Below are 27,624 nucleotides of genomic sequence, written 5' to 3' on the forward strand. Positions count from 1 at the left end.
CTCTAACTTAATATATTGTCAGTGTGTAAAGCACCCACTTTGATGAACTTTTATACATTGTTATGGTATGGATGAGAGTTTATTAATTTATTACAGATTTTATATATCACCACACTCCAAAATAACTCAAGGAAGTTTACTTACATATAAAAGCTTAAGATCACAAGATCCTCCAATTATACCATGAAACTATGAAAGACATGGCACCAATCGAAGACAGAAAGTTTGCACAATTACAGATCAACAGGAGCAGCTAACCATTGTTGTTAGTTGCGAAGTCGTGTCCAACCCATCGCGACCTCCAGGCCTTCCTGTCCTCTACCATCTTCTGGAGTCCATTTAAGCTCACGTCTACTGCTTCAGTGACTCCATCCAGCCACTTCATTCTCTGTCGTCCCCTTCTTCTATTGCCCTCAATCTTTCCCAGCATTAGGCCCTTCTTCAGTGAGTCCTTCCTTCTCATTAGGTAGCCAAAATACTTGAGTTTCAACTTCAGGATCTGGCCTTCTAAAGAGCAGTCGGGGTTGATCTCTTCTAGGATTGACCAATTTGAATGCCTTGCAGTCCAAGGGACTCGCAGGAGTCTTCTCCAGCACCATAGCTCAAAGGCCTCAATTCTTTGGCGCTCAGCCTTTCTTATGGTCCAACTTTCACAGCCATACATTGCAACTGGGAAATCCATGGCCTTAACTATACACACTTTTGTTGGCAGGGTGATGTCTCTGCTTTTTAGTATGCTGTCTAGATTTCCCTTAGCTTTCCGCCCCAGGAGCAAGTGTCTTTTAATTTCTTGGCTGCAGTCCCCATCTGCTGTGATCTTGGAGCCCAGGAAGATAAAATCTGTTACTACCCCCATTTCTTCCCCATCTATTTGTCAGGAATTGGGAGGGCCGGATGTCATGATCTTGGTTTTCTTAATGTTAAGTTTCAAGCCAACTTTTGCACTCTCCTCCTTCACCCGCATCAGGAGGCTCTTTAGTTCCTCTTCACTTTCTGCCATTAGAGTGGTATCATCTACATATCCAGCCAAAGAACAACTTACCAGAATCAGAAGGCCCTCTCACTGCTATTTTTATGAATGCCACCAAGTTTGGAGCCATTGGAATGTGGACCATTCCAAAGGCCAGGCCAAACCTCTGGGCCCCCCCGGCCCAGTTCTTGCATTTTCACCTGCATTTGGAGAACAGGATGGACATTCTATTTGACGGAGGTCGTCTTGGAGATATCTGGAACTACGCTGCATTAGACTTTTAAGTCAAAACCAGCATTTTGAATTGTACCTGGAAAACTATTGGTATCTGATGCAGTAAGTTGCTGTCCTATTTATACAGACTTTCACCTACTAACTAAATCACACTTGCCATCTGTAACAATTGCAATTTTTGACTGGTCTTCCAAGGCTGGCCCATGCAAAACAGAATGCAGTAAACAGGTAGTCCTCGACTTACAATCACAATTAAGCCCAAAATTTATGTTGCTAAGTGAAGCATATGTTAAGTAAGTTTTGCCTCATTTTACGACTTTCCTTGCCACAGTTGTTAAGTGAATCATTGCAGTTTTTAAGTTAGTAACCCAGTTATTAAGTGAGTCTGGTTACCCCATTGACTTTGCTTGTCAAGTTGTAAAAGGTGACACCAGGACACTGCAACTGTCATAAATATGAGTCAGAAACCAAGCTTCTGAATTCTGATTATGTGATCAAGGGGCTGCTGCAATGGTCGTAAGTGTGAAACACGGTCATAAGTCACTTTTTTTCAGGGTCATTGTAACTTTGAAGGTCATTAACGAACTGTTGTTAAGTCGAGAACTACCTGTACTTCTGCTTCAGAATTATTAGCTAGAAATCACTGTAACCAAGATCATAAATATCCACCTTCCAGTATCTGAAAACTTGTTCGAATTGCATGAATATATTATCACTTCTTTTTAATCTCTCATTTAATTTTTTTTTCAATCTAATTCAGAAGGGAGTTAACTCAGGGAGTTTTTGAAGCCTCTGGTATTTCTGAAAGTAATAGTTTCCATTCAGTTGACAAACACCCAGATAGGTCAAGTGCTAAAATTTACCTCAGAGTTTAAAAACTAAAAGACTCTGTCATGCCAAATCAAGATAACAGTGAGCTCATTCACAGGGCACAGTCAGTTCTAATCACTGTAGCCCTCAATGACTAACAAATGTTACTGCACCTCTCCTCCCTGATCTAACCTAAACTTTTACTGATCACTATACAAGTTATAAAAAAATAAAGAGCTAGTTTGCTGAAGAGGTTTGCGATTTGTGCCTAGGAAAAGTATCCCTGTTTTTCTGATGGAACAAATAAATTTATTAACAAAGAAACTATGAATAGAGTTTTAAAAAGAGCTGATGAAAGATTACAATAATGCCCAGTGATGTGACAGGCCTTACAATCCTGTTCAGAGGTGAGATAGCTCTCTTTGGTCATGTTTTAATTTGTATTGCTGCATGGAACAGAATTGGGTTTAATGGCCTATATGGCTCCTTACAGGTCCATGATTTTATGAAAGTAACTGTTACTAATGTAAGACTACTCTAATTGTATCTTTCTCATTTTCTTCAACAGCTGTTGTCTAGAACAGTGCACTGTTCTTATCTACTGTTATTTTTTCACACAACCAGATTTTTATTATATTGTACTCCTTACATCTAAATTTCCATTTTCAATATTTGTAGCTCAGGGTTGAAATGAAGGGTCCTTGGTACTCTCTGAATTTGGTTGTTTTCTTGCAGATGTCTCATAACCTAAAATAGGTAACATCATCAGTGATGACATTACCTTGTTTGGGTAATGAAACATCTGCATGAAAACAACCAAGCTCAGAGAGCACAAAGTACCCTTCATTTTCCTTTTGAAATCACTTCTCCAATCTTGGTTTCAAGAGTTCTAGCATTAACATGAAAGAATTGTGTATAACTTTCTGCTCCAGACACCTTAGGTGGCTTATACCAGACCATTGGCATGTTAACTATTATGTTGTACTATGTGACAGATGGCATCCAGTGATCCTTGTGTGTTTTTGGGAGTATGTATTTATCAATTCCTTGTAATTGGCCAAACTAGCTAAGACTGCAAAAAAGTCCAAAACACTTGCACATCTGATTGCCTATAAATCATCCTTCAAGTCGTTTCTAGGGCCTAATATAGGGCAAATAATCATACATCCTCCAGTTATTTTGGGCTACAATTTCCCAGAATCACAACTAGCATTGTTAATGACCAGAATTTATGGGAATTTCAGGCAGGCATGTGGATTGTACCAGAGTTCCCATGATGGATGTAGCTTAATCAATGACCTACAGCTGAGTTTCCACTGTGTTTCTATTATATCTACAACAATCCAATCAGTGTCTACAATAACACATTTTTATTAAACTCATCTGTAAGACTTCAATTTTTGTTTCTGAATAGACTGAAGTTCTCCCATGAGGACCTGTATGATACAGCTCAATAGTTAAAATAACAATAAATAATTAAAATCTTTCACATTTATAACCAAACTATCGTTAGATATTTGACCCTTTACACTGAGGCTCCAACTCGCAAGATACCAGCTTTGAACTAGTCTTTTTTTAAAACAGCACTCCAGAAAACGTATATTTGTAAACATTTATTTTTTTTCCCAAACTTGCATCAGCACACATTGTACAGCCTTGCAAATTATACAGAAATTGAAAAAGGTGTCTCCTTTATATGTGCAATGAATCGTTTGATGTCCAGTGATCCTCTACAAATGATGAAAAAAAAAACATATCTAAACCACTTAAGTTTCCAGCACTTATCAAATGTGATCACTCTTACAGTAAAAAAAAAAAAGTAAAGAAATAAACATATTGATGGGAACACAATTAAAGTGCAAACTTTTTACCATTTGGAGATTCACCTTTTTACCGTTAACCGAAAACTAATGGGTTCCAGTTAAAATCATTGGTGATGGTCATTTTTGTTCCTTTTTAATATTTATTTTGTTGGAATAGAAATAAGATGCTCAAAAGTAGAATTTATTGGCAGCTACCATTCACATTTCCTAAAGAAATCTAGAAAGGGAAGGGGTGGAGAAGGTCTTCAGTAGTTACTGTAGGACTCTGTTATCTTGGAGAGGAAGAAAAGGGAGGGAAAAAATTCAGCTAATTTCTTTGCCTTTTGCATATTGGGCTAGAAAGAGTGTAATTCCCTTGAAGCTCTTCCCTCTTTCTTTTCCGACCCCAGTTCCCTGCTCTTAAACGGAGAGAAGCGTGCTGGCTTTATACAAAGGGATTACAAAATGCAGGTAAGAATATGGTTATTCCTTGTGAATAAAAGTTTGGTGTACAACAAAGCTTTGGATCTGGTACAAGAATTTGGAAATATAAAACAAAAGTATTACAAAAGGGGATCTTTAATAGCATTCATTACAGAAGGCTGACTGTCCATTTTATCTTATCACAGCTGTGTTTTGTAAGTTGATGATTTTACTTAATTTTTTTCCCCCTGCATCTTCTCCGGGATCACTGAGTTTTAATTCTTAAAAGACTTTACTGGTGTCTGACATCCAAGGGGTTTTATGAAGACAATAACAAAAAAAAAACAAAAAACATAAACATCAAGCCAATCAAGTAGAAGAGAGATAAGGACATGGAAGTAATAAAGGCTGAATGTTCAGTGTCGTAACCATTACTGAGAACTAGCTCTTTCCAGGATGTGAAAGTCGTAATGTTTCTTGCTTGTTCTCAACCTAAACTTGTTCAGTGAGTTACTTTGTTTCTTCAATGCATTTTGGGCTGCAGACATGGTGGGAAACGTTGCCAGAACTGTATATGTGGATGCCAAGTCACTAAGTTTGGAGGGTTCCATGTTTACGTTGCTATCTCCGCTCCCACAGTAGCGATGGTGGTGTTGGTGTGGCTGATGCACCTGCACCAATGGAGGGTCTCGTAGCCATCGAATCTTGGCACCGACTTTAAGAAGTTCCACAAACAATTTTTCAGCTTCTACACGAGTTATTCCTTCTGGCAGTTCAGTAATTTCCAAAACTTTTCCTATAACTGAAGGAGAACACAGGATTTAGAATGACTGTTAGGAGATGTAGTATATTGGTCCTTTTACTAAAGAGTGGCCTAAGTATACAACTGTGTGATTGCCTGGCAATAAAATATTGGATTCCAATTTCAGGATTTGAAAAAGACAACTAGGTTCCATGCTCAAGAGATAGCCACTTTAAGATATAACATAAAGTCATGAGTAATCATCCGTGTTGTCATACTTTAAGAATTAGGGAAACATAACCCAGTGTCTTTTATCTTTCTTAAAGTTCGACACTAAGCATTAAAGGACTATTAAACGAACTAGAATTTAAATACATGCTTTGCTGAGTCTTTTTTTGTTGCTGTTGCTATTATAACAATATCCATCTCTTGAGGAAAGATTCCAGAAGGAACAGCTACTTAGCCTTTTCTCTAATGGCAGGAACTAAACTGAAATATATTCACAGCATCCACTCTATTGAAATGGCTAAATTCTTAACTTCCCCAAAGGGATGGTTTAAAGAGTGATCGGTCTACAATACCTCAATTATAAAGAAAAAAAAGATTTTACATACATGTTCTAGATGTGGCCACAACAGTATTACTACATAAAGGTTATGTACAGGCCCCTGATAGATCCAGAGGGTTCCTGAGCAACACTTAGGGGATTTCCCAGCTATCTAGAAAACAATTCTGCAGGCATCTTGTTAATCTTTGGATAATGGAGGTGATCCAGGCACTTGACAAGATGGCTCTTGGGTGGCCCTTCCCCTTTCATAGAACCTGAGGGGCTCCTTAGTTTACCAGCGAGTTTCAGAAAATGAAGTGGGTGAAAGGATGCCTGGAGCAGCTCTGATGCAAATAAGAAGTGAATATGGCCAGATACAAGTAGAGCTTAAATCTGAGCCTATTCAAGGGGAGTACTTCTCATCCTTATTTCACCTGCATAATGCCAGTCAGTTGTGCTATTTAGAGTAGCTCAGACCTAAAGATGACCAGGAGGATCCACCAAGTATGGAATATGATCATCTGGCCAATCATTTCACACATGAAACAGCTTGCATTTGCTTTTTGTTGGAAGCTGGTTGGGTGGAACAGAGAGGTTGAGTCTCCAGGAAGTGGACTTGTGAATTTGATCATTTTTTCTGCCTGGCTAATTTAAACAGCATTGTACAAGCTGAAATAAATGCCTCTTAGAGGGAGATTCCAGACTTCCGGTTTTGCGTCGCAGTAAGACAGATGCAGGAAGGCAGGGTTCTGCCTTCTGTGCCAGATTTTGCCCTCCTGCGGGCCTAAAGTCGCCCCAAATAGGTGACGAAGAAGGAGGGGTGCCTTGTTGATTAAGGAGAGACAGTGGTCTTTCTGTTTGATCCAAGGAAAGCCCTCTAAACTGGCAGGAGAAAGACCAGCCGACAAAAGCTTCAATTAGCACATAGTAAACAGCATGTTTGGAACTGGGTGAGAATATTGATCCTTTCTTTACTATTTTACAACTGAATTTCCTGGGAAAGACTCCCCAAAAGCTAAAAACCTCCGGATGTGAACAGAAGTGGCATTTTAAATTTTTTATGGGGGACAGAAATACACAATACTGCAGTGAAAGTTATACAAAGCTACAATTTTGATACATTTGAGAACTGAGATAATTGTTAAGATTTTGTTTTTGGAAAAAAAAATCATTGAGGTGAAATATAAGAAATCAACCCTTTGTTTTAAGAGTGGAAAATGGACTTTGAATGACATCTAGTGGTGGATTTGAGTATAGCACTATAACTAGCCCCTTGGCTGCTCAGTGACTTTCAGCTGAAAAGAGAACAGCTGGCAATAAAGGAAAATATTTTGGCATATTTATCATCCTGACCTTCTTGGACTATAAATACTTACCGAGCTTGGACTTTTAATCTCAAGAGCTATTGGGAGAGAAAGAAAAGTTTGACTTTTGAATACGTCTGGCTGCAGGGAGGTTGAATATTTTGAACACTTGGAACATTGTGGATTACACCCTTGCCTGACTGATAATTTTCATGATACTTGAGACAAAGGATTACTATAAAATACTGCCATTAGGACTGGATTATAAAGGCTACATATAAAGACTAGAAAACTAGAGGAAACTTTGTTTCACTCTTACTGATACTGGTGACACTAGAGGATTTCTAGGAATGATGCCTTAAGAAAAAACAAATATCTTTCAGAAGGAAATATTTTCCATGCTGCAGCTAATTCATAAAACAATTGTTGCACCCAAAGAGGACATAAAAAGAAATCATGAGACTAAAAATAACCTAGATGATATAAATGATCAAATCACCAAACTAAAGCTACAACTGGAAAGTTTCCAGATAATGACTACAAAGTATGAACAAATAAACCAGAAACAGAGGATGAAGCAGAAGAAATGGACCTAGAGATGGAGGAGATAGAAGGGAAATATGGACTCCCATACTGTATACAAATAAAATACTGCAAGATCTACCTATAATAATGAAAATACAAAAGATCCCTTAGTCCAGTTGATGACAAGGAAGAAGATTCTAGAAAATGGAACATAGAGTGGGAAGGGGAAATGTTTAGGGAATGTGGATGGGTGGAGTTCCCCCTCCAAAAATACTGTAACTTTAAATATTGTTGGGAAATCAAATTTTTATAAGAGCACAAAAACAGGATATTGACTTATGAATTGATATTGTTATTTGTATAATATTAGTAAAATATGATGAAGATGTCTATATCAATAGTACCAAGAATTGTAATTGTCTAATGAGGGGAAAATGAAAAAAATATGGGAAAGAAAGGAGGATCCACCAAGTATGGAATATGATCATCTGGCCAATCATTTCACAGATGAAACAGCTTGCATTTGCTTTTTGTTGGAAGCTGGTTGGGTGGAACAGAGGGGTTGAGTCTCCAGGAAGTGGACTTGTGAATTTGATCATTTTTTCTGCCTGGCTAATTTAAACAGCATTGGAAAGAACTGGGAATTGGGTATAAACTAAAGTAAATGCCTCTTAGAGGGAGATTCCAGAATTTTTTCCAGAGGAAAAAATACTGGATTGTGCAGTATGAATAGATTTTTTTTTTTGTTTGAACAAAACTCAGCAGCACTTTTTCATGCGGCTGCTGATAAAAACAGGATCGCCAAAATGATTGCCAACGTCTGATAACGGATATGGCATAAGAAGAAGAAGAATAGATTTATATTGAAGAAGTTAATGTTAAATATGTAAATACAGACAACATGTTGTTTACTAAGCTCTAAAGATTGTAATTTTAAAAAAATTAATAAAACTTATATAAAAAAAGGGAGATTCCGGTTCCCTTGAAAGAGGTCCATCCTTTCTTCAAAGATTCTGACCTGGATCCAACAATATTGGACAACCACTGCCTAATATTCAACCTCCTCTTTGGAGGCAAATTGTGAAGAAGCTGGCAGTTCAGTAACTTCAATAAAGTGGCAATTGCAGAGGGCTCTGGAAGAAGTGGATTATCTTATCTGAATTCCTGTCGGTCAAGCTGGGATATGCAACGGAGCCACTTGGTCTTGCTTCCTAATGACATACAGAAAGGCATGGATGGTGAGAATGCAACTATCCTTTTCCTGCTATTCCTCTTGGCAGCTTTTGATACTGTTGATTACAGCAGTCTTCTGGGCCACCTGTGAGGGCTGGGAATGGGAGGCATTGTTTTATGATGTTTCTACTGCTTTTCAAAGAGACAGGTCCAGTCAATCATACAATGAGAGGTTGAGTCTGTGGGTGGCCTTATATGGAATGTCCCAGAGCAAAGTTCTCTCTCCCACTCTGTTCGACATCTACATGACATTCCCTTGAAGACCATTTGGAAACTCCAGCTGGTATAAAACACAGTGGCCTATTTATTATATTAAATTAATACTTGATTTTATAGAAGGTTTCAAAGCTTGGTTATGTATTTGAAGTACCTTAAGTCATGCTCTGTTGCAGACTGTTGCACACAGTACATAATAAGCAATTGGGCACACCAACTGATGCAGCAGAATTGCCCAAGAAAGACCATTGCAAGTCAGCATGAAAAGGAAGGTATAGACCAGTGGTGGCAAACCTATGGCACGCATGCCAGAGGTGGCACTCGGAGCCCTCTCTGTGGGCACACATGTCGTTGCACCACCCTTGCCTCCCCCCATGACGCCCTCATCAGCAGCCCCTCTGGAGGAGAATCGCCCCCAAATGTGGCCTACACGGAGCAGCGCAGCCAAGGACATGGGAGCCAGGCAGCGTAGACAAGACTCTGCCCTCACGCCCCATCCCGCACAGTTGATGCTGCGGGGTGTAGGCAGAGGGCATGGCCGCCATGGTGCTGCTGGGCTGCCTGGGCGATCTGTGGTGGGCCCTGGAGGCGGTGAGTGGCCCTCCGGGCAGGCAGGGTGAGGGCGGGACAGGGGGTGGAGCAGGGGTGGGGCCAGTTTTTGGGCACCCGATCTCTAAAAGGTTCACCATCACTGGTATAGACAGTGAGAAATAGAAGCTGGTGAGAGAAGGGGATGACTCTCAAACGTATGAGAAAGTATACCTATTCACTTAAGGTCAAACCTGCCCCTCCTGTTCAGGGAACATAGATTGTCAAATTAACTAAATTCAATCAATCACACATCTGGGGATCATTATGCTTGTGCCAAATAAATTTCAATTTCTTAATATTACCCTGGTGACCCACCCTAACATGCATGTCAATTCATTTTGGGCTGGCAGCAGCATGCAGGTTAAGCACTACTAACATAATCTGTATTCATCTCCATTATTCCTACAGAGCAGCATAAAAAAGAAAGAGGTATAATATACTACAATAGTTGCAATAGTTGCATCACAAAGTAATACTAGACAATGAGTTACATGCCTGGTTCTCCTGCACCAAGATCAGCTGAAACAGCCTTTTTAGCTGGTTTTCTTCCTCTATTTCCATGTCTGTTTCCTGGTTGACACTAAAATAGGAGTGAAGTTGATCAAGATGGGGGGAGAGAGAGAGAGAGAGAGAGGAGGGAGGGAGGGAGAGAGAGAGAGAATGAATTCAGATACATGTACATAAGAAATTGACCAGGAATGATATTTCTTCCACTTCCCACATACATATTTTCCAACCACAAAGAATGAAGATTGCCACGTGATCAATCTTAATGGAGCCATTTAAATGATATATTACAGCTTCTTGGAAAGAGATCTAGCACATTGTAACTTGAATTCACAAAACAGTGCGATGTTTTTAACTGTTTCATATTTTATTTGTTAACTATTTTAAGGACTTGTCTTTTATTGTTACCTGCCTTCAAAGTCCTATTGGCAGAAAGATGGAATATAAATAACAAATCATTTATTCATTGCAATGTAATTAGCAATTTCTGATTCAGGGAAGCAGCTAATATTTGACAGAGGTGTTTTTTTTAAGGCACATATATTTAGATTTACAAATAAGTGCTGATCTATGATGACCTTGGTGATCTCTGAGCTTAGTTGTTTGCCTGCACATGTTTCATTAGCTAACTAGGTTATATCATCAATGTGAGTGATTATAGGGTTTGCTCCATGTTTATATATACAGATAGTCCTTGACTTACGAACACAATTGAACCCAAAATTTCTGTTGTTAAGTGAGACTTTATTAAATGAGTTTTGCCCCATTTTACGACCTTTATTGCCACAGTTGTTAAGTGAATCATTGCAGTTGTTAAGTTAGTAACCCGGTTGTTAAGTGAATCTGGCTTCTCCACTGACTGCTTGTCAGATGTCGCAAAAAGCGATCATGTGATCCTGGGACACTGCAATTGTCATAAATATGAGCTAGTTGCCAAACAGCTGAATTTTGATCATGTGACCATGGGATGCTTCAACAGTCGTAAATGTGAAAAACGGTCATAAGTCACTTTTTTCAGTGCTGTTGTAACTTTGAACGGTCACTAAATGAACTGTTGTAAGTTGAGGACTACATACTTGCCCTGCTAGTTTTGATGACGGAATAGTTTCCTCTTTGGTGGTTCTCTGATTAGAGTATTGTTTTCTACCTGACCATTTGTCTAGTGTTGATCTCTGTTTATCTGAATGTTGGTGGCTGGAAAGGAGGAGTTCTGGTCTTTTTTTGTTTCCTTTCTCTTTTTTTATATCATCTCTTCTGAATGGTTTCTAAATGTGGTTTATCGCTATGTATGTTTTGATGGCTGATTTGTCCGACTGCCAAAATTCCAGGTATTTTGGCATTTGGCTTGGCTTAAGATGCTAATAACCTACTGGTTGAAACTTTCTTTTCTGACAGCTATTTTATGCTAGTGGTGTTGGAGAAGACTCTTGAGAGTCCCTTAGACTGCAAGGAGATCAAATCAGTCAATCCTAATGGAAATCAACCCTGACTGTTCCTTGAGAGGACCAATATTGAAGTTGGAGCTCAAATATTTTGACCACCAAAGGAGAAGAGAGGACTCCTGGGAAAAGACCCTGATGTTGGGAAAGACGGAAGGCAAAAGGAGAAGGGGACGGCAGACGATGAGATGGCTAGATAGTGTCAATGATGCAATGAACGTGAATTTGGGCTAACTCTGGGACACAATGGAGATCTGGGGGGCCTGGTATGCTATGGTCCATGGTATCATAAAGAGTCGGACATGACTTAGCGATTGAACAATGACAACATTTTGTTATATTCTGTTAGGTAGCCTACTGTAAAGAAAGCCCTTTTTCGTACCTGTGGACCTGCTATGTGCCCATGTGGCAGAGAAGGATTGTACTGCAAAGGCTGGCCAAGTAGAGGATATCTGGCATCTCCTGAACAAATACACAGAAACAAGATAATTTAAAATTCAAATACCAATGCTACTTTATGTTAAGAATAGGTAACTGGAAAATTAAAGACTATTTTGTATTCTTAAAAATTTATTTTTAGCAAAATTTTGCAGAAATCTTTTATTTAGGGAACATTTCATCTTTAAAAAAAAAAACAAAAAACAAAACCCAACTCTGCATCGCAGCATGGTGAAGTACTGCATGATGAAGTAAAGGAGTTTAAAGGTCTGGGATCACAGTGGGCTAAGTAAAATAAAATATATAATTACGTCGTAACATGTAGGCTACAAAGGTGCCTTCATATGCAAAAAAAAAAACATGACCCGAAAGAATGCGACAGAGATGCAAAACCTTGTAATCAGGATTGCCAGCTCCAAATATTGTAAACTCTCTTTTAGGAAGTCAAAGTTAATCAAAAGTTAGCTGAGTATATTAATAAAGAGCTGATCAAATGATGTTGGGAAAGACCGAGCCAGGCAGAGGGAGAGAGCTCAAGTAAGGAATGAGGCTCAAGTCCTTGCACACTTGCAAGCGGTCCAGAACTGATTCCCCTTAAGCTCCATAGACCCTCATCTATCTGTTCTCAGCCAAAGGCTGCTAGTCGGGGGAAATTCCTGTATAATGTGCAGGATATAATAAAGTGGTAAGCTTAAACCTTACAGGTGTAGGTCTGGTTACTTTTGCCTGACAATAAAGACTTCAAGAAAACTACAATAACTCACTGAAGTCTGCCCAATGGTCAGTGAGGATGCGAAGAGCCCCAAAAGTGTGGAGGCAAAGGTTACACACACACACACCGATTTGACCCTTGTGGTAAAACAATTAAAAATCTCTGTGACACAACATTATTATCCAAAATTCATAAATCTCACCTTGCTAGCAAATAAATTGAAGCAAACTGTGTCCTTACTTAGCGTTTAATGAGAATACCAATGGGAAAGCAAAACTTTCTTTCTTTTTTTTTTTTTGAAAGAAACAAAATGCAACTTCCTAATTAGATTTTAAAAGCCATAATAATGCTTAATTCAGTATTTAGGAAATGGTAGTTCTTACCTTGTCCTGGAACGAAATGTCGTGAGAATGGGGGCACAAGAGGAAGAGGTGTTAAAGTGGGACGGATGTTCTTCATGTTTGAGAGCTGAGTTGGTGCCGGTGACTGGGCTGGAGATGTGGCAGGGCTACCTATTTGTGGACTATGCTGTAGCTGTTAATTTAATGAGAGAGAGCGTAAATACACAATTTTGTCAGAGCATGGGAAAAAACATGCCTTTAATTCACTCAGCTATCTAGTTTAAATAATCTTCGCTGAGTACAAATAATTCTGTGATGTGTAACCCTGTTGAACTCTCACATTTAGCAATTTCTTGAAAGGCTGAACCTCCTTTCCTATAGTTAAGAGGCGTAACATCAACATAAGTGACGTGAACAGAAAAACACTCTGTTTCTACACATTTTTGGATACTATGTAGAAGGATCCATACTCTAGAACTCTATTACAGTGTTTCCCAAACTTGACAATTTTAAGGCATGTGGACTTCAACTCCCAGAATTCCACAGCCAGCAACGCTGGCTGTGGAATTCTGGGAATTGAAGTCCTCATGCCTTAAAATTGTCAAGTTTGGGAAACACTGCTCTATTATATAATCTTCTAATCTCAGTCAATGTAACCTTCTGTTAATTTTCTTACAGTACTGGACTTTAGACTTCTACGATTTTCTTAATATATTTTGGGGTACGGGATGGCATTTGAATTACGGAAAACTCAACCCTTCCCGGATCCAAAACCAGAGCAAATTTCCTATTTGAATTTGAATTTCATCCTTCCTTCAATATCTAAAAATCCAGTCTGGATAACAAACATTTGAACACCCTTGTAAAAGGGATGTTTCCCTTCCTGAAAATATCTAGGTTTTCCAAACACAGGATAAGTTATACCTGTGGGCAACTCTCCAATGAACCAAACTCTGTCGACTTCTGCCCTCTTTGATGATCGCAATAATATTTATTCTGCTTCCACTGAGGAGGGGAATGGGGCCGAGGCTGAGGATTATTGGGAATATTGAGCTGCATCATTACCATTCCTCCACTGGGTGGTGGTGCTACTGCTGCAAAACAAAGATTGGAAAGAAGAGGTGTTAGTATTTCTCCTTTGCCATGCTGAAAAATCTAAGCAAATCTATCTTTAGGTTGATGTTATCAATCAAGGCCTTGCGCAATGCTCTGTCAATGTCAGACTTGCAGCTAAGAGCTTTTTGATTCTAATTCCTGTGGTTCCGTCTAACTGTGTTTGCCTGCAGACGAATAATTTGCTTTAGAGCAGTGGTTCTCAACCTATGGGTCACGACCCCATTTGGAGTTGATCGACCATTTCACTGGGGTCGCCAAGCAAGGCTGTCCGCCATTTTTTCCCCCTTTTCCAGCGGGTGCCTTACCTCCCTTGGACTGGGCCAGCTGGTGGCCCAGCCGGTGGTCGGCCTGCTCCGTCTCTACCGCTTGCCAGCTACGCCTCGGCTGGCGCAGGGGGCGGCACCACGCATGCGTGGCACTCCCAGGCAGGGAAAGTCCTTGACTTACAACCGGTTGGGTAGTCCTTGACTTACGACCAGTTTAGTCCTCAACTTACGACCAGTTTAGTCCTCGACTTACGACCAGATGGGGGGTCGTGGCATTAAAAAGGTTGAGAACCACTGCTTTAGAGTATTGGAGGGACTTTGAAGGAGAGTTGGGGGCAATGGGAGAGCAGGGTGAAAGTAGTTCTTGAATAAACAGAGTTGGAAGGACCTTAGAAGTCTTCTGGAATGTAGTCTAACCCCCCCCCCCCCCAGTCAAGCAGGAGATCCCATAGCAGTCCAGAAAAATGTTGTAGTCATTTGTAGCTGATCTGGTGCACCTGATTCTAAGTTTAGGGATTTGAGATAGTGATAAATGTAAGGGTATGCTTACTTTTTTCACATTCATAATTTGTGTTAATGTTTATTTAAATTTCCCAATGGACTACTAAATGTAAATAGTACAGTACATGATATTTGTTATGTTCTTCCTCCCTTTATTAATTATATTGTTGAAATGAAGAACAAATATCTGAGTGATCAAAAAGTCAAACATTTCAAGGGTTATGTGTTTTCATATGACTATATTTAACGATTGGTATATTTTAACTATCTGCTCTAGAAAAGTTGAATAAACTTACCCATCGCTTAGAGTCTATGATAATTGAATTCTTGCCCAATTTGAGTACTTTTTAAAAATTTGACGCTGTTATGAGTTAACAAACTTAAGAACAGAAGGCCTCCCAATTGGAAGAAGTGTTTGAGCTCTTGTGAATGCAAATAACACTAAATATAGCCAAATATACTTTGGGCCTTCTGTTATGGGGGACTTGTAGGACTCAACTTTATCGTAACTTTGTTAATCAGAGATGGAGGAAGACAAGGCAACTTTTAACTGATTCTTCTCCCCCCCCCCCGGTGTTCTCTCTCTCTCTCTCTCTCTCTCTCTCTCTCTCTCTCTCTCACACACACACACACACACACACACACACACACACACACTTCTTGAAAAATTGGTTTACAAAACTGAACAGCTGAAAAGATGGCTCAAAAGAATTACCACTGCTGGAATTCAAACACTTCTACCAAATGGAGGCCTTTTGTTTTTAAGACTGCTTATTTAATTAAATTAAAAGTTAATTTAAAAATCTGTTTTTGGGATTCTCATACAGCAACTTTAAAAAAAGTGCTCAAGTTAATTTCGCAAGAATTCAATTATTACAAAGTCCAAACGATGGGTAATTTTTTTTGAGTTTTCTACAGCGGATAATTAAAATATACTAATTATTAAATATAGTCATCCGAAAACATATACTCCTTTGAAATGTTTAACTTTTTATCCCACAGATATTTGATCTTCATTTCAATAATATAATTAATGAAAGGGGTAAATATAACAAATATCATGTACAGTACTATTTTTTTTAGTCCTTTGGGAAACTTAAATAAACATCAATGCAAATTACGCGTACATACAGCTATATTTAACACTACCTCAAACTCCTAAACTTAGAATCAGGCACACCAGATCAGCTACAAATGACTACAGCATTTGTCTGGACTGGTATAGGGTCTCCTGCTTGAACAGGGGGTTGGACTAGACCAGGGGTCGGCAACCATAAACACTCAAAGAGCCACTTGGACCTGTTTCCCACAGAAAACACTGAGAACCACAAAACTCACGTGCACATGTGTGCACGCCGGAGGGGGGGGGCTTGATTGAAGAGTTTAATTAAAAAGAAATAGGTGCTGTGCATGAGTTCTCTCTCTCTCTCCTCTCCCTCTCTCCTTCTCTCTCTTTCCCTTTCTCTCTCTCTCTCTCTTTTTCTCTCTCCCCCTCCCTCTCTCCAATCTTCTGCTCACCTGGCAAGCTGGCTCCACGCTGTTCTTCAACAAGCTGACACACATCACACACATACACACATACAGAGAGAGAGAAGGAAGTGCAAGTGCCTCTCTCTGTCTCTGCAAATGGCAGAGGAGGCTGGGAGCCACAGGAGAAGGCTCAAAGAGCCGCATGCGGCTCCGGAGCCGCGGGTTGCAGACCCATGGACTAGACAAGTCCCTTCCAACTCTGTTATTCTGTTATTGTTGGGGAGGATTTGGGAGAAATCTGTCTTTATTGAATCTTCAGATGTTTCGTTTGGTTTGTTCTTTGTTGTTGAAGTATGGTATTATCACACCTAGATTGAAAGAGCTCTCTGAGATCTTGAAGCTCTTGCTTTTGGATTGTCCTAAGTATTTAAGCTTTAGCTTCACAGTTAGTGCCTTCAGGCTGTAGCTCATCTAATATTGAATCACCTGCTCTTGCTTCCCCCCCTCCCCCGATACTATCAGTATAATAGTAGATGGCCATTCCACCACCTTTTGCTTTGGAAAAATGTTTTCAAGCTCTCTTCTCTTTGCCCTCTCCAAAAAACTTTTTATCCCAAAATCTGTCTACAGTCCCCCCATCAATTATACTGACAAACTCCCTGACACTTGCAAAATGCTTTTTTTTAAGTATGCAGGAATAGATGTGAAACTTTTGTACCATGTACTGTTTTAAGCGAATTTTAAGACAAGTCCATGCGTATAGTATTTAAAGCCAATAAACTGTCATTTCCTCATTTACCATTAGATTTATATCCTGTGTTTTATTTATATCCTGTGTTTTATTTTATTTTGTATGCCTCAAAGTGATGTTGTCAAGGTAATAATTTAACAACTAACCAGCTTGTATAATGTGAGATGTATGATGTAATGATGGGAATGATTCAGCAGGGTCTGTGTCCCTTTAAGAGCCTTTGTATAAAAGGAAGGCTCTGCTACTGTGTTCTTTCTTTTCCATTTCCTGCTGTAATTGTGGTTTGTTGGATCCTGCTGTGTTAGTACGTGTGTGTATATTATTTCTGGTGTATGATATTGTAGATAGTGTAAGATAAACCACCATTTAAACACAAACCACTGTTTACTGTGTTTATTCCTGGATTATCTCAGCACAATAAGCTGTGCACGCTCTGACAGATGTACATAATGTTACCAATTTTACCCCAGGAACCAGTGAGATAAGCTGGACTGGGACAAAGCAACAAGCCTCTTTTCATACCTAAGGGAGGACTAAAATTCACAGTTTCCCTGTTTTTAATGCAGCACCTGAATCACTGCATCAAAATGACTCTCTTCCAATTCTTTGCCATAATGCACTGGTACAAAAATGATTTTTTTTTTAAAAAAAAAAATCTAATTAAGTGAAGAAGAATGGATTAATTTGTTAGGTTCTATTTTCACACCTGCACACTGTTGTCCTTGGAGCTGTTGGGAATTACAAGGTGATGTTGTTCTAGGAAACTGTATCTGCTCTGACCCTGGAGGTTGAAGATATGCCACTGAAGAGCTGCAGCAGATTGGAAGGGGGAGGGGAGAGGGAAAAAAAGAACAATAGAAGCATATTAAATCGCAACATTCATTTCATCCATAATGCTTTAAATAGACGAAAATTGCAAGCTTAATTGGGATTTACGCAAAAACAGACATCATGCACTCCAGAAATTAAAATTAATGGTTGTATCGTTTCTCATGACTTTCTTTTCTTATAAAATAGTAAATGTCAATAATAGATTGTCTACCTTAATTACCTTTTCGGTCTCTTAGGAAACAGATGAACAAGTTTAATTTGCTTTCAACTGAAGCCAAGGTGGCGCAGCAGTTAGAGTGCAGTTAGAGTGCAGTACTGCAGGCCACTTTAGCTGACTGTTCAGCAGGTCAGTGGTTCAAATCTCACCGGCTCAAGGTTGACTCAGCCTTCCATCCTTCCGAGGTAGGTAAAATGAGGACCCAGATTGTTGGGGCAATGTAAATATATATATACATTGCTTACTGGTGTACACCGCTTAGAGAGTGCTTGCACTTAAAGCGGTATATAAGTCTCATAAATAAATAAATAAATAAGGCTGAAAATATATTCTAAGTTATTTCCCTTTCCTAAATTAATGGGTATTTGATTATTTTAGAATTAATCAGGTTGTAAAAAGAACAAATTATCTCTACAATGTATCTTAATAAAGTTAGTATGAATATAACATTGGACTTAACAGCTAGTTAACTAGATAGATAGACAGAATTGCTATTTTTCTTTTTCTAACTTTTCTGTGCATTATTCAAAGAGTAACTTTTGTAAAGGTGACAAGGCTCTAAAGACTGATGTTAATTTAAATGTATCATAGTGACTTGTTAAATAATAATAATAATTAAACTAAGGTACACAAACATCAAAGTAATCCTAAATGTTGAAAAAAAAACCCAATACAGAAACAATCCCACTGAAAGTTAAAGTTTGGATCACAATGATTTTAAACTGCTTTATTCTTCTCCTACCAAAAAACCAAGATGAGCCAAAGAGTTATGTAGGATAGCATTGCATATTTTTCCAGAAGATCTTTTGTAGTGTGCCTTCCTTTCCTTCCAAACTATGCTATATCAACTTATTTTCAACACCTATTGCCATATATCCAGCTGCACAGGACAATAGAACACTGCTCCTTAAAATATTTTAATAAATCATGACATTTGAAATTTAAATTCATTTTAAATAAATTCATACATTCAGAATTTCCTTTTTTAATGGAAGATTTACATCCATATCATTAAAGGAAGAGGACCTCGGAGTATCAGCAAGGTCAGGAAATAGATACCACAAGGACTACTAGAACTCTATTATGGTAGGTAGGAGATACTTATAAAACATTGAAATACTGATGTTCTGAGATTCTACATCTGTCTTCCCATGTTTTCTTGATGGAGCTGCCATCCTAGCTGTGCAAATTACAATCTTCCACATGATGGCACAAGATACAGTCAATAATAAAATTTAATTTTGTCGAAGATATTGAAAAAACTGCACTTAATCACTAGGTGTATATTTGCTATATGCTATACAAACCAAGCATTTTTTTTCTTCCTAGTATTTTCCTGTAAGTTCAGGATCTGCTTTTTTTCTGATTAAACAAGAGTTGATACATTGGTTGTGACAGGAACTGACCGGTCAGCTTGTTGCCCAAGCTTAACATCTTAGGCAGTTTTCTTATCTAAAGTAGGACTAGAACTCACAGTCTCCTGGTTTCTAGCCTGATGCCTTGATCACTAGACCTTAACCACTAGAACTCTCTATTGCACAAACCAAATGCATACAATTAGGAATATATATAATTTGATGAATGAATGAATAAATAAATAATAAAGCCTAGTTTCTCACCATCCATCTCCAACTAATCCTGTTCTGTAAAGTTTCACTGTAAGAGAATTCTAATTGTCATTACAGACTATGAGATTAAGAATACATCCATCAGTATTTTTATAGTTGAACTAAACCACCGAAGTAAATTTCCCATATTTGTTTCAATTATTAAAAAATACTGAACATATATAAATATAAAATATTTATATTAAGAAATAGGAATGAAGTCAATGCACTTTAAATATTTAAGTAGGAATATGTACCATCTTTTAGGCTTGTAAGCATATCTGGAGCTTGAGAGCATGTTTTCAGCATTCTCATAAAATGTCTGCAACGTGGAGTATTATAGCTATCCATCAGAACACTAAATGCACTAACTAATAAGGATACGTCCTACCATCCTTCATCATTCTTGTCTTTTTTTCTGGCAGTTGAATGTAACTCTTAATACCATGCCACTGCCACAGTCCTTTTAAAATTTCTAAGTATGCCCGTGGGTTCCACAGAGGTCAGAAGAATTCCTGGAAATTAAGATGATGCTTTGCAATATGCAGTTTCCTATTTATTTACATTATGAAAATGAAAAATAAAAACTACTCAGCATCTGGTGCCTTTTCCTAATTTGGGAAGCAGGGGGCAAATAATATTGAAAAGCTGATATATCGACTATTCTGCATCAGAAAAAAAAAATCCCTGAAAATAACCATTTTTTAAAAAGATGGTAGAACAAAAGTGCGTATAGTCCAGGCCATGGTTTTCCCAGTTGCAATGTATGGCTGTGAAAGTTGGACCATAAGAAAGGCTGAGCGCCAAAGAATTGAGGCCTTTGAACTATGGTGCTGGAGAAGACTCCTGCGAGTCCCTTGGACTGCAAGGCATTCAAACCGGTCAGTCCTAGAAGAGATCAACCCGACTGCTCTTTAGAAGGCCAGATCCTGAAGTTGAAACTCAAATACTTTGGCCACCTAATGAGAAGGAAGGACTCACTGGAGAAGGGCCTAATGCTGGGAAAGATTGAGGGCAATAGAAGAAGGGGACGACAGAGAATGAGATGGCTGGATGGAGTCACTGAAGCAGTAGGTGTGAACTTAAATGGACTCCAGAAGATGGTAGAGACAGGAAGACCTGGAGGAACGTTGTCCATGGAGTCGCGATGGGTCGGACATGATTTGCAATTAACAACAACAAAAATAACAAAAATACCCATGTCGCAATCACATAGAACAGAAATAGGAACTTTCTGCAGATTCCAGAAATATGTTTATTTTAAGAACAAAGTACACCTTCACACATATTCATATAATGGGTTAAAAAAGTAAAAACAGCTAATGCTTTAAAAAAAAAACTGGCATGATTCCCATATCCTGCACAGTAATTTTTTTGTCAAACCCTAGCTCATTATTTGCACCATATTCTACTTTTTTTCCTTCTACATAGCTTTACAAATTCCCAGTGTAGTTTTCTTTGACTTTAGAGAAGCACTATCTCACAGTAAGGAGTGACTCACTCCTATTCCCTGACATTAGCTGATTTAACTGTTCTGTGATCCTTCTGTAGCACGCACACAAACATTTTTTGGTGGGGGAAAGATTACATTCACTTGCTTGGCAGTGCTGTTCACCCCTTCGTTTATCCTCAACAGTAGAAAGACTGAGGACATTACTTGAGGTTATTTTGGGCATCCACTGAGAAATAGGGCAGAACCTTATGTATTATGTATAAAGCAGAGCAGCAAGTCAAGGTCTTTATACTGTGGAGAAGGTGAACTTTTAAAAATAAATAAGTGCATGCATCTACTGAGGAATGCATTGGAAGCTGATAGTGATATCACCAGAAGGAGTCCAAGAATTTTTTGAAACAAAATAGATGCATTTCAAGCAATCGAAGAGGCTTAATGCCCTTGTTCTGCTGATAATTTCTACAAAAATCTCAAAATGTTTTTATTCCTTTGGGTTTCAGCTTCCATGCATGCCTCATACAGGGGAGGAAAGAACAGATTCATAGTTTCCCATCCCAGAAGGGAAGGAAGAAGCACAATGCAAATTGCTGGACATGGAGCAATATATTACATGAAGCGTGAGAACTCAAATCAGATACTCTAGTGTAAAATATGGAATTTAATCTCCAAGCATAAAAAAGGAGATTGCTCTATGATTAAACATTTATATAGGTAGGGAGAAAATGTTTCTGAAAACTAAAAAGCCACTCCATCCCATTCTGTCATTTCTAAAAACTAAGCAGGCACAATTAAAACTTCTGCTCATTTTCATACTCCTTAAAGATATCCTTTTAAATAACATTGACATGAAACAATGGTTTAGCGTACACAGACATTAAAAAAATAGGATTAAATCATACCACATTATTCAAATTCAACTTTGATGGGTTTGTAAGTTATTGATACTGTTTTTCATTGTGGCTTCTTTGACCACAATCTTTTAATAATCTTTTAATAAATAGCAACCTCCCACTAAAATCTAATCTAAAATCTTAAATTATACTCACCTTAAATTATTCTGCTGTCCAGATGGAATGACACTATAATAAACGGGCATTCCTGATGTGGGGAGTCCTTGGTTTGACTGACTGGGAATAACCACTGGCTGCTGATATGTTTGTTGGGACAGTCCTTGGGAAACTGGAGCCATGGAGACCTAAGAATTAGAGTATTGCAGGATCACTAATAGTGAGCAGACACATAAACAATGGCAGATTGTTCATACAAAAGAAGCATACAAGGCAACCAAAAAGTACTGAAGCCTAGTATCCAAAAAAGTATGTAAGAATCTAGCATTTATGCTGACCCACTACAAATTGTACATGGATAGCCACAAAAGTGAATGTTCATCTGGATAAAATAATCTCTTTCAAATCAGAACTGGAAGAAAGGACAAAAACGTTCTGAGAACTGTATTCGGCAAAGCTACTTATATTTTAACACTATCACACGGCTTACTTGATAAGATGGCATGGGAGGATATGGAACAAGTACTCCTTGAATCTGATTTCCAATGTTGTTGGGTTGGCCTCCAACTAGATTTTGGTTTTGTGACTGCTGGACACCAACTAAACCCTGGTAGTTTTGCTGCTGGTTAGGCATAACTTGGTAACCTGCAAGTATACAAATATTTAAGACAAGGATAGAGTAATATGACAGGGTAATATGAAAAAAAATTACATACCCAAGTATTCTTTAAATATAATGACTACACCACTTTTCTATGGGATACTTTAAAAAATGCCACATAAAACAGCAGAGATAATTTATGACTCAGTAATATTTGTGTGATAATGACCAAAATCTTAGCTGTGGTTTGCTGTGAATGACTGTCTACAAGCTTACATTCATAACCAGCTAATCTGCCTACCAGCTTGATGTAGACATATAACCAACAATTTCATGATAGAGAGATGTTATATATCACATAGCCACAGTGATCTCTAGAAAACAGATAATTTTTTTTAGCTAGGAACATTGTGTTAAGGTTTATCTGTAGAATCCTGTTTTCTGAAGAAATAAATTGAATTCAACTCCATTTTTATTAAAGTTCATTTTCCCCATGTAAGATAACTAGTACCATCTTGGAGTTTGCCTGGAAGATCTCTTCCTATATTTTCATTTTTTAGTCTATTGATTTGTACTGTCTTGTGGATTTTCTGTTAGATTGGTGACCCTGTTCAAGGTAACTCTACCTTACCTTACCTTACCTTATCTTACCTTACTCTATCTATCTACCTACCTACCTACCTACCTACCTACCTACCTTGCATCTTAATATTTGAAGTTTTTAACTATATATATTTTACTGTGATAACGTAGTGGTTAGAATGCGGTACTGCAGGCTACTTCTGCTGACTGCCAGCTGTCAGTTTGATTCTCACTGGCTCAAGGTTGAATCAGCCTTCCATCCTTCCAAGGTCAGTAAAATGAGGACCCAGATTGTTGGGGGTAATAGGCTGACTCTGTAAACTGCTTAAAGAGGGCTGTAAAGCACTGTGAAGAGGTATATAAGTCTAAGTGCTAAAGTGCTACTATATTTTAAAATAAAGTTTCCTTTTTGCTTCTCTCAGGTGAGATTAGTGAAGATGGCCTGCACTCTCTAATTATATCTCTATAAAGTACACGGGCATGAGATCAAATTATAAAGCTTATTTCCTTTTTAGAAATGTATATCTCTTAACTGCCAGAAAGGCAGCACTGATTGTGACTGTCCTATCTCACATAGGGGAAGGATACCATGTGAAGATCTCTGGAAGACAGATTGTGGCAGCAAATGCTAAGCCATTAACACAAAGCAGGTGGTCAAACCAGAGTGTAAAGGACTGTCAAGACTTCCAACAAATAATAACCACAACATTTTTCAGCTAAATACATTTGTATTTTATACTGGATCAAAACTAAACTTATTTGTTGAATAGCGGTCAACATGCAACTTTATGTTCTAATTATGCCAGATAAGTAGAAATATCTATCAACTTTAGCTTCATTAAACCATAATTTGTTAGTTCTGATTCATGGCACAATATAACAGTGCTTTGCATATGTACATTTATGTGCTTGTCTGGCTACAGATAAATCACTTTTCCAAGACTCAAAATAGCCCTAAACATACCAAGATTATGAATATATTTTACAGCTTAGGCTTTCTTTTAATTGTTTATCAGAATGGTAGTGGGAAGCCTCTTCAGCAAATCTGAAAATCTCCAAATTCTCATTGATGTTATTTAAAAGGCAGCCATCACATTATATAAACACATCACATTTCTTCAGGCAGAATTGAACAGATTTGATTTTCTGAATTGTTTTAACCAGTGTTTCTTGATCTTGGTAGCTTTCAGATAGCTTAGTTGGCTGGGGAATGCTGGGAGTTGATGTCCACACATCAGAAAATTGCCAAGGTCGACACACAACAACTTTGGAAGACTGAGAAGATGATCAAACTTAGACACCTGTTTCATATTGAGAATGAGTTCTTCAGCCAAGTGAAAGAAAAAAAGATGGAACGCCATTGTTTTGTTATTCAGTGGAACAGGTTTTAGAAAAAAGGCTTCACTTTTTCCACACAACTCGAAAATTATTCACAGGTCACTTGTCGGACAATCAACCAACCTCTTACAGTTCATGTAAAAGAACAAAACATAACTAATTATGAAGATTAAGATGAGTATAGATTGGAAGCCACAAGACTCTCTTGTGAAGGGAAAGACGATTCCTTCCCAATAGACAGCCTTCTCTGAATTTTTTGGCAGTCAATCAAAGTTTATTACAGTTCTAATTTTTGGCAGTCAAACAAAGTTTATTACAATCCTAATTGTAGAAAGGGTGCAAAAGCCTTGCTCAGACATTCTAATTAACCAAAGAAGAGGGAGAATAAGGTCAATTTGTCATTAGGTTAAGAGCTGTTGAACGGGGAATGTTTCCCAATTTTTTTTAAAAAAAAATCTTACCACCAACATTTACTTTCATTTTGCCAAAAGGAATTAAGACAGCGGTTCTCAACCTATGGGTCGCGACCCCATTTGGGGTCGATCGACCATTTTTCGGGGGTCGCCAAAGGCGGCGATCCGCCATTTTCTCCCCTCCGGGGGGCGCCGCACATGCACACTGCACATGGGGTGTCGCGCATGCGCATGACGCATGGGGGCGCCGCACCGCGCATGATGTTTGTGTGACAGGGGTCGCCGTCACACAAACGTTGAGAACCACTGAATTAAGATGTTAATGGAACAGAGCAGAGCTGGTGTCTTAGTTTTCACTCTCATCACTAGAAATGTTCAACACAAGAATAATGCTTTGAAGTTTTTTAATCAGCAACCTTTGGTTCCTGAATAAGGGACTGACTTTTTTTTATAGTTCCTTTTAGCCTTTTTTATAATTACTAATTCCTCTCCTATTAAATTATCTCTTCTTCTCACACCTTCCTTCCTTCCTTCCATGTTTCTATGAATAAAAGGACACTTTTTATGTGAGAAGAATATTTGCTATAAACAAATGGAGATCAATTAATTTTGTAAATGCTCAATCCCACAGAATTTGCTTATTTGTTTTTTATAACATTTATTGCCTGCCCATCCTATCACAAGTAACTCTGGGTGGCTTACAATCATGAAAGATAAATATGCTAAAAACATAAATAAGTTTAAAAAGCCAAACGCCACGCCAAGAGTCGGACACAACTGAATAGATAACATCATCATCCGTGTTGTATCTTGTTTTACAAACAACATTTTCATTTCCCAGTGTAGCCTGCACACTGTGGCTCTTCCTGCTGGTCTCCTATTCCAGTTACTAAAGCCCGTCTGATCTAGCATAAGATTTTTGTAATTAGTAAAGGTCATCCACTTCCTAAAATCAGGATTCTTCTTGTCCCTCTTTTTAAATAAACTACATGCTGGAAAAGTATTTGGCAATCCAACAGACTATGCAAAATAAAACAAATTGTTCTTGGGCACCAAGTGCACATTAACATGTAATGGATGCATACACTAAAGTTGCAGAAGCTCTGCTATTTCAACATTTCTGTTTCTCAGGGACTGCAGTGTAGCTGTGAAAGTTATTCTGAGTCTCCTGGCACTTTTGCACCGGTAAAAATCAATTTTCCATGCTGAGAGAAGGACTAAGACAATATAAATTGACTGCTAACATATTTCGCCCTGGGTTCCAAAGCACCTTGCTATTTTTAGCTGCACTCTTCCTCCTCAGCGTACCAAGAAACGCAGCATTCAGCAGGAAAAGAAAGAGAAAGAGCATCTGCGGAGACAGATGGTTATATTTTGCAGCCAGATTATTAAAGAATGGTTAAAAACTGATGCTCGGAGATTACAAAAAATGAACAGCAGTTCTAGATCCTGAGTGTCCTTAAGTATTGAAACGGCTCCCACTATCCAGACCCACATATTATACATATATCAGCTAGAAAGAGGCACAGCCTCCGTTAAAACATTAAAATCTCAATCATGGCAGGATTCTAAAAAAACAAAAGAACGCAGGACAAATAAAACAGACCACATAAAGACAAACACTTGTCTAAAATATTCCTGCCCTGGGCATTACTTTCCTGATACTTTCTCGGAGTATCTGAGGCGAAGGATGAAGATCAGCCTATTTTTTTTAAAGAGGAAAAAACACAATCCTTGATAAGAAAGTCACAACTGAAGACAGATGCACCTGCAACCCCTTTACAAAGGAAGCCAGAAAGCAGCTGAAAAAGAGACCGGTTCACTGTGAGATATGTAACCCTCTCAGACAGTGTTACGGCCCCGAATCCAACAGCTCACGATAAAACCAATCTATTCTACAAGGGCTGTTTGTTGCAGAGACACACACAGAATTGTGCTCGGAATACAAGTGTTTTTATCACTGACTGGACTGATTATAATGCATTTTTCACAATCTTGTGATGTAAGTCTTGTTTATCCTTCTTATAGCAAATGTTCAATACCAACAGTTCAAATGTGATTTTTTAATTTTTTTTCAACAGGCCCACATATTTCAACCAGCATCTTCTCCAACGGGTTCTGCATATTTTATACTCAGCATTGCCCTTCCCACTGCCCTGAAATCTAATGCTTAATCCAATTCAAACCAGATCTCCTTTGCTCAGTTTCCACCTATCTTAACTATGAATCCTCTGAATTCATAATTGAGATAAATGGAAATTGAGAACACTGAGCACCCGTCTTAGGGAAATGGTGACTATGAAATATAAATAAATAATAAAATAAATACAATTCCCAAAGGTTCCTGATTTGTGCTTAAGGCACAGGATACAAGGATGAACTTTTCACCGAATTTTGTCGTTATTTCAGCATTTGCTTCTTGAAAACAACCTCACCCCGACTTTTTGGTTAAAACACTTCTCCATAGCAAGCACAGATTAGTAATATCTGCATGATTCATGTAACAGAAAATATAGAATATTGAATCAAGTGGTAAATATTTAAGTCCGATAACCCACTATATATTTGTGTCTCATCAAAAGCAATATCCAGGGCTGCATGAAAAGATGTATCAGAAACCACACAGGAATTTTAATA

At 38.3% G+C, this 27,624-nt stretch overlaps 1 protein-coding gene across 11 annotated transcripts in view; it reads right to left on the reverse strand.

Moving 5' to 3' along the window:
* Window positions 1-3,612: 3,612 nt before the first annotated feature.
* R3HDM1 (R3H domain containing 1) overlaps window positions 3,613-27,624 on the reverse strand; it is a 96,716-nt gene continuing 72,704 nt past the window's right edge. For all 11 annotated transcript variants that reach the window (XM_039342354.1, XM_039342353.1, XM_039342350.1 and 8 more), the window contains 8 exons: window positions 22,544-22,698; window positions 22,093-22,241; window positions 17,645-17,748; window positions 13,759-13,928; window positions 12,877-13,027; window positions 11,726-11,805; window positions 9,893-9,977; window positions 3,613-5,041 (listed from right to left, as the gene is read on the reverse strand). In XM_039342354.1, coding sequence (XP_039198288.1) covers window positions 4,671-5,041; window positions 9,893-9,977; window positions 11,726-11,805; window positions 12,877-13,027; window positions 13,759-13,928; window positions 17,645-17,748; window positions 22,093-22,241; window positions 22,544-22,698 — 1,265 coding nt within the window. In that variant the 3' untranslated portion in view covers window positions 3,613-4,670. The remainder of the gene's footprint in view (window positions 5,042-9,892; window positions 9,978-11,725; window positions 11,806-12,876; window positions 13,028-13,758; window positions 13,929-17,644; window positions 17,749-22,092; window positions 22,242-22,543; window positions 22,699-27,624) is intronic.

The sequence above is a fragment of the Crotalus tigris genome, unplaced genomic scaffold, assembly GCF_016545835.1.
Source record: "Crotalus tigris isolate CLP2741 ecotype Arizona unplaced genomic scaffold, ASM1654583v1 scf7180000017790.654992, whole genome shotgun sequence".
Classification (NCBI taxonomy): Eukaryota; Metazoa; Chordata; class Lepidosauria; order Squamata; family Viperidae; genus Crotalus; species Crotalus tigris.